This window comes from Natrix helvetica, assembly GCF_964273705.1.
Source record: "Natrix helvetica genome assembly, chromosome: 6".
NCBI classification, from domain to species: domain Eukaryota; kingdom Metazoa; phylum Chordata; class Lepidosauria; order Squamata; family Natricidae; genus Natrix; species Natrix helvetica.
In genome coordinates this window covers 63,616,409-63,636,719 of record NC_138553.1, presented here as the reverse complement: position 1 = coordinate 63,636,719, position 20,311 = coordinate 63,616,409, and the positions used below count along the sequence as shown (strand labels likewise).

The following is a 20,311-nucleotide window of genomic DNA, read 5'->3' as shown; positions in this document are numbered from 1 at the left end:
TTCAAAGTTCTGATGCGAGAGGAGTGGAACACCTGGATGGCAGCTGGGAACCATGATCTGACGTCTACTGGGCGGATGAAGAGGCCCACTATCACACAAGTGTGTGAATGGGTTAAAAGGTCATGGGACTCCGTGAAGGAGGACATTGTTGTGAAATCCTTCAAGAAGTGTGGCATTAGTAATGCCTTGGATGGAACAGAAGACGACGTCTTATTTGACACCAGTGAGGAAGAAAGTGATGACAATGACTGAGTGGATCTGTCCTTCCTCATTTCTGATAGCAGCGAAGAAGAGGAATTCTTGGGGTTCGAATAAAAACATTACAGCCTTATTTTTGTTACTTTCACTGTTTACTGACTTTACTGACTGTTAATGAGAGTAAAGATAGTTCTTAATATGTTACATGGTTGACATAAAATTGTTCTTAAACTGCTGTTAACTTTATACAGTTGATATAAAATATTTTACTACAGTATTTGGTTCAGAATCTTTTTTTTTCTAGATTTTCCTCCTTTAAAATTGGGTGCGTCTTATATTCCGGAGCGTCTTATAGGGTGAAAAATACGGTATATATGTTCCTAGACTTACATTTGTAATCATAAACCCATCAATATAGAACAGTTCTTTTTAATCTTTATATATTATTTCTTCGTAAACAATATATAGTGATTTATTGCATATGTCTTATGCAATTATTGTACCTTATTCCTTTTGCTAGGCAAAACAGGTGAAGCAGTAGACACAAAATTCTTTGATATGTGGGGTGGAGGTAAGTGCAGAAATACGTGCTTATTTTATAAAATAGTTGATCTGTTATTTTACTTGTTCGCTTATTTAAAGTAGACATTAGCATGCTTATTAATTAAATCCAGTTTATTAAAGCTAAAGTAATTCCAAAAATCAAAACTTGATTTTTTGTTAGATATTTTGAATTAAAACGTGAGTTTTGAATGAAAATCTTGTCAATCAAAATGGGGCGGCATTTCTTTTTTGGCAGCCATTTATAATTTCTGTTCTTTTTTGCCTTTGGCATTTATTGTTAGATTGTTTGATATATGTTAGTCGCTTTGTAAGATGAACAGTTGTATAAATTTAATAAATATTAAATGTTGCTGTGCTTCCATTTGATGTAGATGTAGCCCCATTCATTGAATTTCTGAAGAGCGTTGCAGATGGAACTATTGTATTAATGGCAACATATGACGATGGTGCCACTAAGTAAGTCTGTTGGAAATACAATACTTATTTGTCATATTTGCTTTCTAGTAGATTACAATTAGATAAGAGCTAAAGTGGGAGACATGTTGTCCTTCCAAGAATGTGGTCATTTTAAAAGGGGGTTGTCATCGTTCAGCAGAGGTTGCTGACTAATGCACATATGTGTGAAAGTATATATTATTTGTACCAATGAAGACAAAATTTCAATAAATATGAAGCAAAGTATTTACATGAATCAATATGGTAAATTATATTCTAGATAATATTACATTTCTATAGTAATTCTTAAAATTCTGTTGAAGGCTTAATGAAGAGGCACGGAAACTAATATCAGATTTGGGGAGTACATCCATCACAACGCTTGGATTCAGAGACAATTGGGTTTTCTGTGGTGGAAAAGGAATCAAAACTAAAAGCCCTTTTGAACAGGTATGTTGTCATGTTAAAGTTTACATGACATATTTGAGCGTCTCTTGAGCCCAAAACATACATTACATCCTGGAAATGTTGCTGATGCATTTTGGTCAGCAGAACTTCAGCTAATCTGGAAGATATACTTTAGTAACTGCAAAAATACTTAATTGGAATTAGGAAAAGGGTCTGGGTTGATTTGGATTTGAAGAAGAAAGTCTTTGGAGTCATATACCGTGTTTCCCCCCAAATAAGACAGGTTTTATTTTCTTTTGACCCCCATAATAAGGGCTTGGCCTTATTATCGGGGAAGCGGGCTTATTATTTTCTGGCAGGTTGGGCAGGCGAGAAGCGAGATATGCGTCTTACCTTTCCAGTTCTGTCACGTTCCGCGCCGTTATTTCCAGGGAAACACATTATAAAAAAACCTCCTCGCAAGTTCAAACTTCTCGAACTCACAGGAAGGTTTTTTTACAGCGTGTTTCCCTGGACACAATGGCAAGGAATATGATGGAGCTACCAGCCTGGTAAGACGTGCGTCTCACATTGGGGTGCAATTTGGGGGTTGGCAGGTGGGGCAGGGGATGGGGCGGGCCGCAAGACGCATATCTTACTGGACACTGGCAGCTCTGTCGCATCTCTCCGCCGGTCTGTACAGGGAAACACCTTGCATGGTAAAGAAAAAACTTCTCACGAGTTCGAGACGTTAATTGCTCACACTCGTGAGAAGTTTTTCTTCACCATGCAAGGTGATTCCTTGCACAAACCAGCTGAGAGACATGATGGAGTTGCCAGTATCTGGTAAGATGCACGTCTCATGCTGGGGTACAATTTGGGGGGGGGGGTGACAGGTGGAGCGCAAGGTACGGCGGGTACTCTTTTTGCGGCAGGCGCTCTTTTTGCTGCAACTGCTCTTTTTGCGCAGTCATCACCGTTACTGTTAGGTACAGTAATGGCATGTGGGGTGCTTTCCCTCCCTCCAGAAACAACTAGAGGAAATGGCGCGGACCGACTGCACGTGCGTTTTAGTAGTTTCTGGAGGGGCTAATTTGGGGGGGGTATTTTAGCCCATGCCCTGAAAAGCCCGATTGGGCTCAGGACATGTCATATTTTCAGGGAAATAAGGTATGGAGTGCTTCTGCTTAAATCTAATGAATTTTTATCAAGTTGCAGTGAAATGGTACAGGAGTACATGTGTACTCAAAATTACCACTCTCCCTTCAATTCTGGATCACTGAACAGTCTTAGTGTCTTGCTCAGAATTTCCTAGGGTCATATCAATTGTTTCAGGAAAATTTTGAAAATGAACTCTAAATGCCCTCACTCTGAATATTCATTTGTTCTCTGTCCTTTGAGCATTTTACTATTTCTATTTCTGATGTGTTACTTTGGTGCCATTTTTTTCCTGTTTGAAGCTGCTAAATTACATCTGCTTCTGCTTCTACTGCTACATATTATTATATTATAAATATAGTTGCACATATTTATCCAGATGTTTATACTGGATTTGGTGTTTTTATCCATTTATTGAGTCCTTCTTAAGAACCTGGGATAGGCAGATGTTGTTATTATGTATGGATAATCTACAGTTAGTCTAAAACTGGTGGAAATTTAACAATTTGTGTCATAACAAAGGACCTAAAAATTATTAAAGTAGCAGTTAAGAGCACAGGCAACTCTAAGCAGGATTGCTTTGGGTAAATTAGGGTGTTCGGGTCTGATAAATTCAACATTTCCAGATATCAAGGAAGTCCTTTAAGTATTATTCCGAGGGTTGCAATCATGATTGGTTTTAAAATAGATTTCTTTTCAATCTCAACTTCATTCAACTTCAATCTGAAAGTTCTAATATTTCGTATTGTTCTCCAATTGCTTTTCCTCAACCCCTGGCATTATGATTATAATAGTGGTCAATCACTATAGATTCTTAGGAGGCAAATAAGTAGGTTCTGTATATATGTTATTTGAAAACAATAGCAGAAAATCCTTACACCAATTTCTATGCTAATATTCAGACTAAGAGCATTGTTTATTAGCTCTTATATTTCATACAGCTTTTTGTTCTTTACTGTAGAACTTTTCTTTTTCATGTGTTTCTCATCTTGGAAAAATGCAGCAGGACATATCGTTTTGTACCACCCAACATAAACAAAAATACTGTTTTTTGTAAGTTAGAAAATCTTATGTTTCAGTACAACCCTAACTATATTTACATTTAAATTGAAATATCTCTTTGCAGCATATTAAAAACAACAAGGACACCAACAAGTATGAAGGATGGCCGGAAGTTGTGGAAATGGAAGGATGTATTCCACAGAAGCTAGAATGAACCATCTGCAATTGGAAATAGACAATGCAAAAGAACAGTGGAGGGGAAACGCACTTTTCTGCTGCTGTGATATTATGGATTTGGGAAGATAGAAGCCAAGTGTGAACTCCATCATACTAGCATGGCTAGATGCACAAGGCCCATTAAAAAGCTGTGCAAAGTGATGGTAAATTGCACCAATTCATTTGACTGGGCATGTGAAATACTTATCCTGCTGGATTGTGCCCTATGTAAATAATTTCCAGGCATGTTTTCACTTTAAAATGTGCATGAACTTTTTTAAAACAACAACAACAACAACCATCAGGCTTATTTATTGTTAAACTGAAGAGATTCTATTTTTTCTGTTTCTTTTTTCTTTTTTGTAAATTAGCCCTAGACAAACAGAACAATTATTTCTGAGCATTCTTATTCTTCCTTCCCTTTCTCCCTTTCTCCCTTGTTTCTAAGGCCACTTATTGTATGTAAATGTCTCTTAGAACCACACTCAAAAGTAATTAGAGATACAGAATGAATAGTGCAGCTAATCCTGAGCTTTTACAACATTGCTGTGAGTGCATATAATTACACCAATATGTAAGTTTTAGAGGAAAAAATAGGTAACTATTTTTATGCTATGTCTGTTGGAAAACCACATACTTCAGTGGCCCTTTTCAGATAGAGGGGGGTGGATGTTTGATACAAAAATGTAGGACTGCTCTACAAAGCACAATTAAATGCTTTTCATTAAAATCAAGTGTGTAACACTGTGTCTGTTGCAATTGTTAACTCATCCGTACCCCATATTTCTTGTTAGAAATGCAAGCTGCTAATACGGCAGAATAATGTGATTGTTTCTTGTGTGCGTTCAACTAAGGTTTTTTTTTTTTAAGACCTGAGATCCAGAAGGTATGTGAATTGATTGAGGCTTTGCAATATCATAAAAAGAAGCCAATTTTGGCAGTTACTCTGTTTTCTTGGAAGTATGAAATTGCATATTTTTTACCAAAAAAACAACAACCCTTAATTCCTCCTGGAGGTGACCTGGTGTGTATCACTCCTCAAGTGGACATTTTTCAGAGGTAGTTTCAGTTGCCTGATAGGCTTGACTATTGGGGAAAGAAAATCCACTGGGTAACATGTTCTCCTAGAGTGAAAACGTTACTTATTTAGATTGGCTGATCTCACTAAATCATATTTTTGCAGGTGCTTATACATAATGCATTTGAGGTCTCCAGACAGTTCACTTCTAACAAATGTCGTCTCCCCATTTTCTTGTCTTACATACAGCAGCAGGGAAGGGCACAATGATCCCCCTTTTTAATAATTCACATTGCTTCATAGTGACATTGTGTTAATTGAATTATAGCAAGTTGGCTAACAGTTCTAGGTGCCTCTAATGCATGCCTCTAATGCAGTTCTAGGTGCCTCAAACTCATGGCATCACGTTGCCATCACATGACGTATCATGACATTTTTTTTCTCTTCGTGGAACTGGGCATGGCCTGCACATGACGCATCCGGCCCATGGGCCACCAGTTTGACACCCCTCCTCTAATGGCATTCGGGCCATGATGGCGAACCTATGGCACGTATGCCCAAAGTGGCATGCAGAGCCATGTAAGCTGGCATGCGCGGCGTTGCCTGTTCCTCTTCTGGGTTTCTGGCGCACATGCACACCCGATGATCAGCTGTCCTTTGCACATGTGGCAGTGCCGGAAACCGGAAGAGCTGGTCTTCCTGTTTCCGTTGTGCCTATGCTGCCCTGATTGTTGCACTTGCATGCACGCCAATAACCGAAAGACCAGCTGGCCACGCATGCACTCCCTTTTCGGCATTCAGTGCTGAAAAGGTTCGCCATCACTGCATTAGGGGATAAAAGCCAGAGAGGTTCACAGGGAGTTTTGGGATGCCTAGGAAACCTTCCACTCTCTTGGTAACATGGAACTGCACTAGATCACAATGCCTGCAAAAATTATTTCCATCCCCCTTCTTTTTCAGAAAGCATCTGGAGAAGGGAAAACTGTAAGATGCCTCTTGTGGGAAGATGCTTATAGGAAGATATAAGTATGACTCCTGGGATTGTCCCTTTTTTTGTAAAAGTGACTGGCAATTTTGCAGTTCTTTTTTCCAACTCAAAGAACAAGCATTTTGGACACCTCTGCTTTACAGAGCGACTTTAGCAACAAGGAAAGTATGATTAGCTGTTTGCTGGGATGTCAGGATATATCCTGTCAATATGTATATTGTCAGTCTGAACTGAGGTGATTAAAATATCCATTTAAAAAAAATATTGGAAAAAAAGGTTGGGCTTAGAAGCTAGCATTTGAGTAAAGAAATATTATTTGCACTGAAAATATTAAAGCAATACTGGAGATTGATTACTTTATGTAGTTTAAGAGAAACGTCTAGCTTTTCGATGCTAAGATTTAATGACTGGAATATGAGCTACTTTACTGTTTCAACGTGTTCATGTTATCTTCTTAACTTGCTGTAGCTTAACAATAAGTACATCACAAAGTCAGACTAATTATTTGTAAATTACTTTGCAGTTTCTCCTGCTGTGTTCATTGAAATAAATTCACTTGTCTGTGTATTATATTTTTTCATTAAATAAAGTTTTAAAAAAGAAAATATGGGCCTGCTCAGGGTGAACCCCTTGTACTTGGTATATATTTTTTGGTTTATTTGGGGTGAGGGTGGGGAAATAGACAAGAATGACAGGGATGAGCATTTTCACGATAGGGTAAGAATGTGACAAACTGAATTAACAAAATATTCTGATTAAGTGCTGCTCTCAGTGGCTCAGTACTGATAGTAATATCAACAGGGGTGACAATCAATTGACTTGTAACTTAAATCACAAAATATATAGTCTTCCAAACTAACTTACCTGATCAAAATATTGCTGATTAAATCCTCCTTGGGAACTGCAGGGGAAAGTATTATTTGATTAAATGTGGAAGTCTCTATTGGCACGATATACTCCTTCACAGAACACAGCTACAGAAGCATTGCACTCCATGGGCCATCAAGGTTCACATCCCCTTGCTATTGTGAACAATATTGTATGGATGTTTATTGTTTGTGAATCAAAGGTTTTCCTATCTATCACATTTTGTGTTCCAGCTCTGTGCACTTGGTCACTTGATCTATTTTAAAATATCTGCCATGGGGAATGAGTGCCTTGCCTAAAAATATACTTTCCTCAGCCTGAGAAAAACAAGAGTATTTAAATAAGTTACAGTCCCTCAGCATCCTTTGCCCCTCAAGTTCTATTGTTCTGTGACCCTTATAGTTGACTTCAGTCTGACATTCTATATAATTTGTTTTTTGAGAAAATGTGCTCCTATATCTTAAAGCTATTAAAAAATACTGCTGATAACATGCGTCATGCTGTTTTGAAGCTTTCCAGTTTTAAGAATGATTGACAACAAAAAGCTACTGGCAATAAGCCTTTCAGGAGAAAGGGATCTCCACCCACCAGTTATCTGTACACTTGCTGCCATCTGTTTCTGTTAATTAGTTCTGATACTAGAGAAAGGCAAGTAAAGACATACGTTAATATTTTATTGACAAAATAAGAATAAACAAAAATCAGATGATCAATATAGCAGCAAAAATTGTTCTTAACCTAGAAAAACAGTAACATATTATTCCCAATGTCTCTTGAATCTCAATTCTCTTGATAAATAATCTTAACGGAATTGAGCTTTTCTGTCTATTTCTGTGTTTTTGAAAGAGATTTAGAGAGGCTGAAGAGCATTAAGTAGAAGGAATCTAGGCCTCAATATGAATGCAAGTCATATTTCAGTGTTCTTATATAAAACTTAAGAGGTAGTTGAAGCAGTAAATATTTTTATGAGTCACCTACCATTTCATGAGAAAATATATTTAATGGAGAAACTAAGTAATCTATAGACTGATGAAGTTAGATGCAATCTGATGTACATTTAGTTGGGAGTCAAATCCACTGAAATCAACAACATGCAGAACAAATTCAAGCAGAATTGGACTACATCATGTGGTATTGCTGGAACATTTATAGAACCAAAATCCAACCCATTGCACTTACGGTTTTATATTAAACAGTGGCTGGGAAGTGAGCTCTGTGAGAAGTAAAAAACATTCTGTTTTGGCGTAAAATTAGAGGATTCTTCAAATCCCTTCATTATTCTTATATTGTTGATGCTGGAAGAAGTTTTTAAAGGCAGAGATATAGCAAACCAAGCCAAACCAACCTATTGAGAAGATCGTAACCAGATGACTGTTCCCTTCAGATCAAGGGGGCAAATTTTTTAAAATAGCCAACATCTTTGCATGAAACAGTGGAATATTTGTGTAGCTACAGTATCTATGAAAGGAAGAGAAATCCTGGTATTGATAATTAAGAGAAGCACTGCATGTGCACAACTTTCCATAACCACAAAAAATACAACAGATCTATGGATCTAGTCCAAGAATGGGGCCTATAGTCTTCCAGATATTGCTAGTTACAACTTGCCAACAGTTTATATATCCAGGGGGAGGAAATCAAGCTCCTTTATGCATCAGAAAATTCAGTTTCAAACAATGAAAGAAAATATTGGGGAGTGAATTATAAATTGATTGCTTTCAATTCAACCAGAGCAATATTTAAAGTTTCAATCCTATACCCTGAATTTAATGTACTGGTACATACAAGGAACATTAGAATATACTCTCTTCATCCCAACACAATATCAAGCATTTTCTTTCCATTTCTACAAAAAGTGGTTGACGTTAGCAATCTGGTCAATAATGGGAAATGAAGGGACTTATGAAATATAGATGCAGAAGAATGATTCTGTCTTTGATACCTTGCAGCGAGATAATTCCCTTTGGTGTGTAGACAATATAGGTAGTCTGACTTAACCATTCATTCAGTGACCAAAGTTATAATGGCATTGAAAAAGGTAATGTATGACCGTTTTCATATTCTCATTGCAGCATCCCCATGACCACATGATCAAAATTTGGACACTTGGCAACTGGCATGTTTATAAGTTTAAGAATAAAGTTTATAAGAATGTATAAGAATAAAGTACCACTCTGATAAAGCTATGTAGGCAGCTGTGCAATCTGAAATTGGCTTCATAGGTGACTTGCATTCATTTTATATGCAAGGGGTCCTCAACAGGTACATTATTTATTTCATGGTACACTGTACAGTATCTTCAAATCAGCATCATGCCTATTTTCTTTTTTTTAATGAGACTGCTCTGAAATGCATCACAATGTAGACCTAATCAAGAAGGTTCAAAAGAAAACAGGAACAGTACTTGAATACTACTATATAATTGCTACAAATAAACAATTCTCTTTCTCTGATAGAATATTTGTAGTTCAGCATTAAAATGGGGAGTTGGGGAGGAACATGGGCCAGTCGTGGAGTCTGGGGAAGGCTCTGATGAGTGCTCTGCGTCAAAGGCAGAGATGGGGCCAGGACCGTCCAACAATTATCAGCTGCCTTCGGAATCAGATATCAGTGGGGCAGAAGAACAGCTACAGCCTGTTCCTGATGTGCACATACGCATGCGCAGAGCTGCCAGGAGAAGGGAACAGCTAAGGAACAAGGGCTGACTCAGGAGTAAAGGCACCGGTGGATGGTGAATCCCCCCCCCCCATAGGGACTAAAGAGGAGCAAAAGGGGAGGGGGGTTTGCAGGAGACAATTAGTTCAATTCATTAGGGCGAAGATCTGTTCCTGACTTCTTGCCAAGTAATTGCTGCTACAGCGTGGCGTTTGGAAGATATCAGCCTGCAACTCTAGTTGTGAAATCTCATGAAAGACAGTTTGCCGGGACTTTGCTGGAGAGGGATTCCCTTTAACCTAAATAAAAGGTTTCATTGGGATGAGGAGTCTGCTTCGTGATCTTGGGAAGCCTAGGTCAGAACACCAAGTTGCTTTTTCCACAAAAACAAGAAGCTTTCAACCCTGGACTCCAGAGAAAATGTTCATTTTCCTTTCGCTTGATCCAGGAAAGATATTTGAGGCAATTACTTTTATTTGCAAGTATGAACGTCAGTCACAGTCTCACATCTTCTGCAGTGTACATAGCAACACCAAACAAATTTGCACTCACATCTCTCCACGTGCCTGACCACCTGTGTGTTATATCCACGGCCACAGCAGAGGAGGTTGCATCCATCCGGTCCGGCAGATGTGCGGTTGCATTCCCGCCCTTGTGTCCCCGAGACCCCCAGTTTGCGATCTTCCATACAGTAGTTGGGCGATCTGTTGATATAGAGCAGGTCTTCTTTCTGGATTGGGATGCTCCGCTGGCTTTTTTCTCTCCTGCGTATTTTTCGTCTTCGTCTGTCAGAAATCTGGATGCTGTTCTCATACTTTTCTTTTAAAAAACTTCCAACTTTTGCAAAGGATGACATGGTCCTCCAGCATGTTTTCAGAGCACAAGAACCAGATACGCCGTGACAGCGGCAGTCGATGGACATCAGTTTTGCTACTGCCTGGAGGAAAAATTAAAGCAAACCATAATCAGAAAGGATCAATTCTCCTCTTAGGTCTCACACCAAGCATATTCCAAAGCATTTGAGTTTCTTTTTTTAATTTAGAAATTGCTTTTCCCTTATGTAACAGAAATGCTGAATGCAGTTTTCATATGGACCAAAAGACTAGTCTGCTTCTTAACTTGGCAACAGCTTGTTTCTTCTTAAGCAATATGGAGGATAGTTTCCTGCTCTCTTTAAATCACACAAAATCCCATACACAATATAGCATCTGTATCTTTCGGCTCTGAAATCTCAAGGGAAAGGTGGCCTGTATGTACCATTCTGATAGCCTTTGCTGCTTACTGCAGTTCCTGGAACCCTTCCGATTTCTCTACAAATAAAGAAGGGCCAGGACATCAATATTCACTCTATAGGAAAAACATATGGGTGATTCGTGCAGAAAACCAGAGATGATATCGAAGGACGAATGAGGTAGAATATGAGCAAAGCCCAAAAAATCTTAAAGATTAAAAAAAAAAAGGAGTAACATGATCCTTCCCTGATTGTCTTTGGTATAAATACTATCAGGTTTTCTGTTACTCTAGCCCAGGAGTGTCAAACTCAATTTCATTGAGGGCCTCATCAGAGTTGTGTTTGACCTCGAGGGGCCAGAGTGGGTGTGGCCAACTCAATGTCACTCATGTCAGAGATGCTCTATCAGTGAAAATGGGCTCCTGAACTCTGTTTTTGGTTGCAATGGCTTCCTGCAACCCTCTGCCAGCAAAAACAGTTCTCGGAAGGGCCATGCAGGCCAGTCCTTCACTGTTTCCAGGTTGGCCCTGTGGGCCAGATCTAAGCGCCCCGCAGGCTGGATCCAGCCCATAGGCCTTGAGTTTGACACCCTTGCTCTAGCCTGTAACAATACTTTAAATCAGAGTTCCAATATTTCTTGTGAGAATATTTGACCTACTTTAAAGAATTGACAACTTCCCAGTATTTCAGACTGTAAAGTTAAATGTAAAGGTTCCCCTTGCACATGTGTGCTAGTCATTCCCGACTCTAGGGGGCGGTGCTCATCTCCGTTTCAAAGCCGAAGAACCAGCGCTGTCCGAAGACGTCTCCATGGTCATGTGGCTGCCATGACTAAATGCCGAAGGAACAGAGTTCCGTGTTCTCATCAAAGATGGCCCCTATTTTTCTACTTTTTTTTTCAAACTCCTAGGTTGACAAGTAACGGGAGCTTGCGTGGCACTAGGGATTCGAACCACCAAATTGCCGACCTTTCTGATCGACAAGCTCAGCATCTTAGCCACTCAGCCACCGCGTCCCTTTTTCAGACTGTATGTACCCATAAATATATGTAGTTTTCTCAAAGCTTAACTTCCACACAGAAAGTGTATTATCCTCAGAGCAGCCCATTCTAAAGGGCACCCTGGTGGAGAAAGCATCTTTAGTGGAAATTTAGTTGTTACCGAATGACAACATTCAGTAGACCCAGCCACTACGTTCAATGGTAAAAGAGACTAAGATCTGTAATTCAGTAACTGAATTACAAATCCTAGTCTCTTATAGTAACATTAACATTTGCCCAGGTGGAGCTAAACATAGAGAAGCAAACATATAAAGTAGCTATGATTGCCTGAACCCCCTATTCACACAGGAACTAAATAAAAGAAACGTGTAACTTCCTCTCATCAGTATTCATGGATACGTGGGAGAGAAGAATGTGTTGTGGCCCACCAGTGGATCTGGCAGCAGATTCGGACAGTGAGGAGGTTGAGGAGGAACATGGGCCAGTCCTGGAGTCTGGGAAGGCTCTGAGGAGTGCTCTGCATTGGAGGCAGAGATGGGGCCAGGGCCATCCAACAGTTATCAGCTACCTTTGGAGTCGGAGATAAGTGGGGCAGAAGAACAGCTGGAGCCTGTTCCCAGTGTACAGAGCTGCCAGGAGAAGGGAACAGCTAAGGAACAAGGGTCAACTAGGGAGTAAAGCCACAGGTGGACGATGAATGGCTCTTCCCATGGGGAATAAAGAGGAGTGAAAGGGGAGGGGAGTTTGTAGGAGACAATTAGGTCAATTCATTAGAATGAAGATCTGTTCCTGACTTCTTGCCAAGTATAGTCTGCTACAGAGTGGGGTTTGGAGGATATCAGCCTGGCAGCTTTCCAAGCATGATAAAGGCCTGTAGTTGTGAAATCTCTTGAAAGATTGTTGGGCGAGACTTTGCTGGAGACTTTAGCTTTTAAACTAAATAAAAAAGGATTTATCAGGACGAGGCGTCAGCTTTTGGGAAGCCTAGGTCAGAACAGAATGGAGGGGGAAAGATTTGAATCCATACCAGCCTTCCTGCTTCATTATTATGCAGATTCATAAGCATCAATCCATTTCTATCTTTTCTGGTGACGTTTTTTGTTGAACCATCTAAGAACTTTCTGCTCAACCACATTCCATACTGGATATCATCAGAACATCCACCCCAGTGCCAGCCTTCTCTGGCTGAGCCACCGTTTTGTAACATGGAATCACAGGCGCAGTCGGTCAAGTTCCCTGTGCTGCATAAATGTGTCACTGAATGCACTAGGCCAGCTGCCATCACAGCATAGATAAATGCTGTTTCTTTGGTACCTACAAAAAAAAAAGGATTTGTTAAAAATATCAGCGGTATGTACTGTGATTAATCATTAAGGTTAGCATGCTATTAAGAGTTGGATCATCTGGTTTCACTCAAGAAAATCAGCTCTATCTGAGTCAATCCAATCAATGAATAACTTAATTTGAATCTGAGCCATTAATGGGACCAATATGGTAAAACCGTATAAATGAGAGAGCACAGTAAATCATAATTTTTCCACAAGAAACTTTGTTCATATTCCACAATTTCTTCAGAAATGAATATATTTACACGCCTTCATTTATGAAATTGGATGATCCAAGTTGTCAGATAGCATCACTCCTGGGCTCACGAGAACTGATCTAGCTCGGCCAACATTGATGCAAGAGTTCAGGCTTAAGCCATCCAAAGGACCGCCCAACCACCAGTGCTGCCAATTAAGAACCTACCGCTGCTCAACTCAGAGCCAAAGACGGAGAAAGCAGGAGAGGCAGAGATGGATGAAGGATTAGTGGAAAGTGCAGGCACTGTATCCGGAGAGAGTAGACAGTTCCACCGCTCATGTCTGAATTGGCTCTGGCATTCACGGATGCCCAAGCGTGCTCCTTCTCGGATGCTGTGCAGGAGGTAGGGCTTCTTCTTGCACAGGTCTTTTTGGTGACCATTCAGCGGCAGGTTACCACAACCCAATTTCTCTGGGACACCAAAGGAAGCAATACCCAGCCACCTGCAAAAGCATCCCGCGGGTGAGACCCAAATACCACGTTTTTCATCTTATGCTAACAGACAGAAAGGGTGGCCCATAACGAAACCTCTATAATTAATAACTACCATAGCTCCACAGAGTGATGATGATTGGGAAAAATAATGAGCCGCCGTCATCAAAACACAGGGGGACAAAGGAGCAGAGACCCATGATGGGCATACTAAGTAATAGTCTCTTTGCCAGGGGTTAAAAGGATTCATGATATGCTAAGAATCAGGACTCTGGGAATGTGATATTTCTTCAGTGATTTCAAGAATAATTGAGATGTTTACAGGTCTACAGATCTAGAAAAAAACTAAAAAAGAATAATATCCAGGATACTATGAATTTCAGTCTCATGCCTAAAGTTACATTTCATAAATACTTTCTGCAGGACTCTAAACCTTTCAGTCTTTTCCATGCTTTTAAATGCCCAAGCTGGTGACAAGAGGCTCTATATGCATTCCTATGTACAGGGGACTTACGTCCGCAATTGAGCCCGAAATTGATGTTGGTAAGGGAGACATCCATTAAATGAATTTTGCCCCATTTTTCAACCTTCCTGCCACAGTTGTGAAGTGAATCACTGCAGTTATTAAGTTAGTAACCTTGTTGTTAAAGGAATCTGGCTTCCCCATTGACTTTGCTTTTCAGAAGGTCGCAAAAGGTGATCAAATGACCCGTAGACACTACAACAGTCATAGATATGGGCCACTTTCCAAGCATCTGAATTTTGATCACATGATCACAGGGATACTGCAATGGTCCTAAATGTGAAAAATGGTTAGAAGTCACTTTTTCCAGTGACGTTTTAACTTTCAACAGTTACTAAATCAATGGTTGTAAGTTGAAGACTTCCTGTATATGAGTAATTTCAGGAGAAAGAAAAAATAATGGTGGTCAAAGTGTAAAAAAAGGTCAATCTGCTGTGCCTTTTAATCATCTTCTTTTAGACCTCTTGGAGGTTACTATTGTTAGACAGAGATATATTTATTGCAGTCCACAAGTCTTGAAGTCCACAAGTCTTAAAGTTCCCAAGTTTGGACACCCCTGATTTATTGTCTTCATTTATAAGTTGACTATATTTACAATTAATGCATCCCGTTTTCCCACACTGCCATTTTTTAAGTGCAGTCCTCCACGCCCCGTCCCAAACTAAGAGATACTTTGGAACGGCACCTCTAAAATAAAAGAACTAGCGAGCCAGGGGCTGGGCATATACTTGGGAATGGAGCAGTTTAACATGAGGCCTATTAATCTGCTAGTTATCTGAATGAGCAGTCATTCAGGCTCCCATCTGGGTTGGAAATATCCAGTATTCATATTTGTGTGGTCATAAAGGTCTTTGATAGAAAACAAAAATCCACCTTAAATACAGGACAATTTTTCAAATCAAGTTTACATTCAAAATAATATAGCTTTTCCTACAATCTGAAAAAAAATGCAAACCTATCAAATGGCAGGAAAAGCTATAAAACTATTTTTTTTAAGTTATGAGAGTATGGCAATGAATACTGCACAATAGCGACACATTCCTTCAGGTTTTCAGGGCCATTTTGACTAAACATTTAGAACTAAAGTAATTTGCTTCCAAATGTAATTCACTGTGTCTCATAGGTAATAGCAACCAGTACAAAACAGTTTGCCATTCTCTTATCTTCCAAGATGATATTCAACTTCTTAACCCAGTCATAGCCCAAAGATGGGTAGTTACCCATCCCAATGGATAGCCATATTTGACTCTGCTTAGCTTTTAAATTCTGATAAAGCAGTGTTTCTCAACCTTGGTAGCTTGAAGATGGGTGGACTTTAACTCCCAGAATTCCCCAGCCAGCGTTGCTGGGAGTTGAAGTCTAGCCATTTTCAGCTACGCTGAGAAACACTATGATAAAGGTTGGCCCAATGCTGCCATTTTTGAGTAATCAGAGTTTTGAGTAATCAGAGAGTAATTTTTAAACCTATCTTGAACATACTAAAATAGCAATATTCACACTTAACGTGTTGCTAAATAACATCAGATAGCACAAAACAAGAAGCTGTGGTGAAATATCCATCAATACAGTTTTATCAAAACTCAGTAAGGGGCCCAGGATTCTCTCTCTCTCTGTGTTTAAATAAGGTTGTTATTCTGGAACAATGCAGAGTTTGATTATATTTTTAAAAAACACATGGTTTTCTTTTGTTCACGCTGATCTATAACTTCCTAAAAACTCTGCCTTGATAAAAAAAAGTCTTCATGTCATATCTTTTCTTAACATCCTAAATTAATTACATTGACCCAGACTGTAGCATAAAGTTTATTTTTTTTTAATTTTATTTATTTTGTGTTAGATAACATATATACGTATAAACATGATTTTGAATACATGAAATGGATGCGAATAAAAAGGAACATTAGGACAGGGGCAGTAGGTACATTGGTGCGCTTATGCATGCCCCTTACAGACCTCTTAGGACTATAAATATCATATTTATAACTATATAAATGCTAAAGGCTCTATTTTTTAAAAAAAAATCAGCTGAAAGATTTCAACTAGCCATGAGGTTTCTTCTCCTTTGGAGGGATTCAAAACCTCTTGGATAGAAAATAAAAAAGTAACCTATCTTTAAGATCCTTAGGGACTGTCATCGTCCCATCACTTGAGGAAGGATACTTGCATTGGGATCGATCAGGCTCAACAATGATGTTTTCATTCCAAATTATAGCACGGCAGGAGAGGCAAAGCCTCAGTTGCAACGCTTCTTCACCCAAGAATAATAACGGAATTGCTTCATCCGTGGGCAGAAATATCCTTTTCTGTTAGTTATACAGCTATTTATATTACTATATATATTATAGATCCGGGAGATTCAAACTCCGCTTCCTCCCGTGCCCGGCTCCGGCCAGCCCATTCTACTCACATCCAGTTGGCGTGGGCGCCGCAGCGGCAGACTTCCCACAGCACCGCCGTCCACAGCACGCACAGGCGAGGCAGTCCCAAGGGCGCCCCTTTCTCCATAGCCCACGCATGGAGCTCCTGGGACAGCCAAAACTTTGCGTTCCCCACCCACCCCTCTGCTCGTTCCGACGCGGCGAGGCAAGATGCGACTCCCGGGATCAGGCTGGCGCTGCGCCCTCCTCACCTCGCACCCTTGCCGGGCGGATTCTGGTGCAAGGTGTTAAAAAACGCCACGAGGCTCCGCCAGCGCCTCGCTCGAAGGTGAGAAAAGTTTCGCCCTCCGGAGTTTCTTTATTTCTTTCAGCTTCAGCTTTGGGTTGTGGGTTGTTTTTTTTTTACTGCTCCCTTCTCTTTGTTTCATTGGCTAAAGAGAATTCATGAATATGCAACGTTGCCGTGATTGGTCGGGACTGCTTGTGCACGCGACCATAATAATAAAATGAAAACCTGCGGCCTCGCTTCTGCTTTTTAGGCTCTCCGGAGAGGCGAAGCTGCGTCGCTGGACGCCTTTGCTGATTGTCGGAAGGGCAAACTGCGCAGCTAGCCTCGGATGTCGAAATCACGCCTGGCCAACAGGGAATCACTGTAACCATGCGTGTCTTTAACTCTCAAACCACATTAAAAATAATAATTAGGTATTGATTTGATTGGTTTATCTTTCAATAAAGAAGGGAGGGCAACATCCTGTTTTATTCTCCTAGATGGGGTGGCGGTGGGGGTGCAATAATAGCAACTTGATGACCTGGGGACTTCACCTCCCCGAAATCTGAACCAGCCACGTTGGGAGTTGAAGTCCACAGTCTCAAATTGCTACAAATTGCTCATCCTGTGATTGATCATCATCTTCACCATCTTGAAAAGCCTTTAGGGCACAAAAATAATTGTACTGTAACATCCTGCTGTAATTACAGAACATGCATTGATGGACTCAACCTATCATAGCTGGATAAAGCTCCATATTTATGTGCAAGATTCTTTCGCTCTGGGCTTTGTTTTCATAACCTTTTCAAGACAAAGAATTGTGTACAGTAGATCAACTGTTCAGTAGTTATTGGCAGGCTTGGATTTATGTTCTGTTTCCTCATTCCCCAAAAGAAAGCATATAGTTTAAACAACTGGAAAGCACATGGAAATGACATAACATGCCATAACATGACACACAAGTTCTTGTATTTGGATCTGCATTTTTTTAAAAAAATCTCCACTTATACTTCAATATTGCCTTCCCCCAAAGACATTCAGGGAAGCACCTTAAATGTTCTCAGAAATTCAGATTCTTGTAACTAAAGGAAACTGTAATCTTAAATCTTTCATGCTTTACAATAGATAGAACCAGATTTTCTTTAAGAGAAATGTTGACACTATATGAAAGTTAAAGACACATATGGTTAAAGTGGATCATTTATGCTTATTTACTTCAATATTACTTCAATATTGCCTTCCCCCAAAGACATTCCCTTCGGGGAGAGGGGGCGGTCTATAAATTCAATAAATTGAATTGAATTGAATTCAGGGAAGCACTTTAAATGTTCTCAGAAATTCAGATTCTTGTAACTAAAGGAATCTGTAATCTTTCATCTTTCATGCTTTACCATAGATAGAACCCAGATTTTCTTTAAGAGAAATGTTGACACTATATGAAAGTTAAAGACACATATGGTTAAAGTGGATCATTTATGCTTATTATGCTGCTGATGTTTAAAATGGAACAAAAATGCTTAAGGGAAGTCCACCCGTCTGGAATTGGGTGGTACATATATTAATGAACTCTAAATTTATGTTTTTTTTTCTATATTTTTATTTTAAATAGCAATTCTGTTCATTGGACTTTGGTAACATATAACAAAAACACCAAAAGGCTAATGATTGATATTGTGTGATGATTTATATTGAATTTGGAAATATCACAAAAGAAAATAATTAAAATTCAGTACAATTTTACAGTTCAGTTAGAGCTATTACAGAGGAATTAGTTATATATATTAATTATCAAATCTATTTACATCCACTCCATGCTGATTAACTCTGAAAACTATGAATTGCTCTCCTATCCCGATCTCTTACATCTATTTTTACATTACCCAGTTATACTTTGCCATGTAACTGGAACCCAGTCAGAGTCAGAATATTAGTTATTATTTGCCAATATTAGATATTATTTGTCAATATTATTTGCCATGTTGCTATCTTGATATGGTACTTTGCTCTTAATCACATATTTTTTCATCCATTATGCCCCCCCCCCCCAAGTGCTGCAAATGCAGTGTGGAAAGCAGCCAAAGTATTAAAAATCGATTTTGAAACATGCTTTCATTTGAAATTTAGGAAGATGGTATGCCACACAGGAAGGTTTCAGTGAACTGAATATGGCAGAAAGATAGCTTGATTAAGAAAGTATAACTTGAGGATACATAAGTCTTAAGACCCATTCCTTTGATGGGTCAAAGGAACACTAAGAAAGTAAAATGCAAACTATTTGCATAGTTCATGCTCAGAATATACTATATTTCCAAGAACATTAGCATACAGTAGGTTGGTCTGCTCCAATATGCTGCCCTGCAAATGATCTCACGTTAAAATGATCTCTGTGTTAAATATGAACCAGAGATATTAGCTTGCACGCAAACACACACACATTTCTCCACTCCTACTTTTTTTAAAAAATGCAATAACAAACGAAGGGAATGTTCTCACCACCATGAAGCAAAGCTTCTGTTGCATTCTTGCGTGTAGTCAGGTACCCGTAAGTAAACAGGAGAAATCTAAAGACAGTTCTCAGCATGCAGGTAGAAAAAAAACTATAGTGTGTTTATACTTGTGGATAACAAAACCATTCTTTAGGATTTTGTTTCAGGTAATACTAATGATCTGTGCAAAAGTAGAACTTTGACTTGCAACCAGCACTCAGAAATAAGTCCAGTAGTGTCCACTGGGGATTAGTCCCAGGTAAATATATGTAAGAACTAAGAGTTGTTTGTATACTGCACTTAAAAATACATTCAAGCAGTATTCACAGTAGAGGTAGTCCTCAATTTGTGACAATGGAGACCAAATTTTTTGTTGCTAAGTGAAACATTTGTTATGTGAATTTTCCCCATTTTACAACCTTTCTTGCCACAGTTGTTAAGTGAATCACTGCAGTTGTTAAGTTAGTAACCTGGTTGTTCAATGAATCTGGCTTTCCCTTTGACTTTGCTTGTCAGAGGTGCGCAAAAGGGGATCACATCAGTGGTGGGATTCAAATAATTTAACAACCGGTTCTCTGCCCTAATGATTTCTTCCAACAACCAGTTCACCAAACTGCTCAGAAAGTTAACAACCAGTTTTCCTGAAGTGGTGCAAACTGGCTGAATCCCAACGCTAGATCACATGCAATGATCATAAATTACTTTTTCCGGTGTAATTTTGAACAGCCTCTAAACAAACTGTTGTAAGTCAAGGACCACCTGTATAATCTAAAAGTCTTCCTAAATTGCTGAGCGACAGGGATAGTAGTTTTCTTCTCCTAATATTCTACAGTAATTGTTTTAGTCTATAACATGTTTCTCAAATTTGGCATTCTTAAGAGATGCACATTTCAATAGCCAGAGCTTTCCCCAGCTTAACAT

General features: G+C 39.3%; 2 protein-coding genes across 2 annotated transcripts in view; one reads left to right on the top strand and one right to left on the bottom strand.

Annotated features, from left to right (window-relative positions):
- The window catches only part of FAM3C (FAM3 metabolism regulating signaling molecule C), a 34,779-nt gene extending 28,246 nt beyond the window's left edge, over positions 1–6,533 (top strand). Inside the window, exons 7-10 of the mRNA XM_081958289.1 lie at positions 719–769; positions 1,134–1,218; positions 1,521–1,647; positions 3,869–6,533. Of these exons, the coding sequence (XP_081814415.1) occupies positions 719–769; positions 1,134–1,218; positions 1,521–1,647; positions 3,869–3,958 (353 nt within the window). The 3' untranslated portion in view covers positions 3,959–6,533. The remainder of the gene's footprint in view (positions 1–718; positions 770–1,133; positions 1,219–1,520; positions 1,648–3,868) is intronic.
- Positions 6,534–9,329: 2,796 nt separating this feature from the next.
- On the bottom strand, positions 9,330–16,990 carry WNT16 (Wnt family member 16). The gene is made up of 4 exons (XM_081956712.1): positions 16,666–16,990; positions 13,469–13,746; positions 12,747–13,033; positions 9,330–10,425 (listed from the first exon to the last, which is right to left on the bottom strand). Exons 1-4 carry the CDS (start codon positions 16,761–16,763, stop codon positions 9,961–9,963), a joined length of 1,128 nt encoding a protein of 375 aa, XP_081812838.1. The 5' UTR covers positions 16,764–16,990; the 3' UTR covers positions 9,330–9,960.
- Between the last annotated feature and the right edge of the window lie 3,321 nt (positions 16,991–20,311).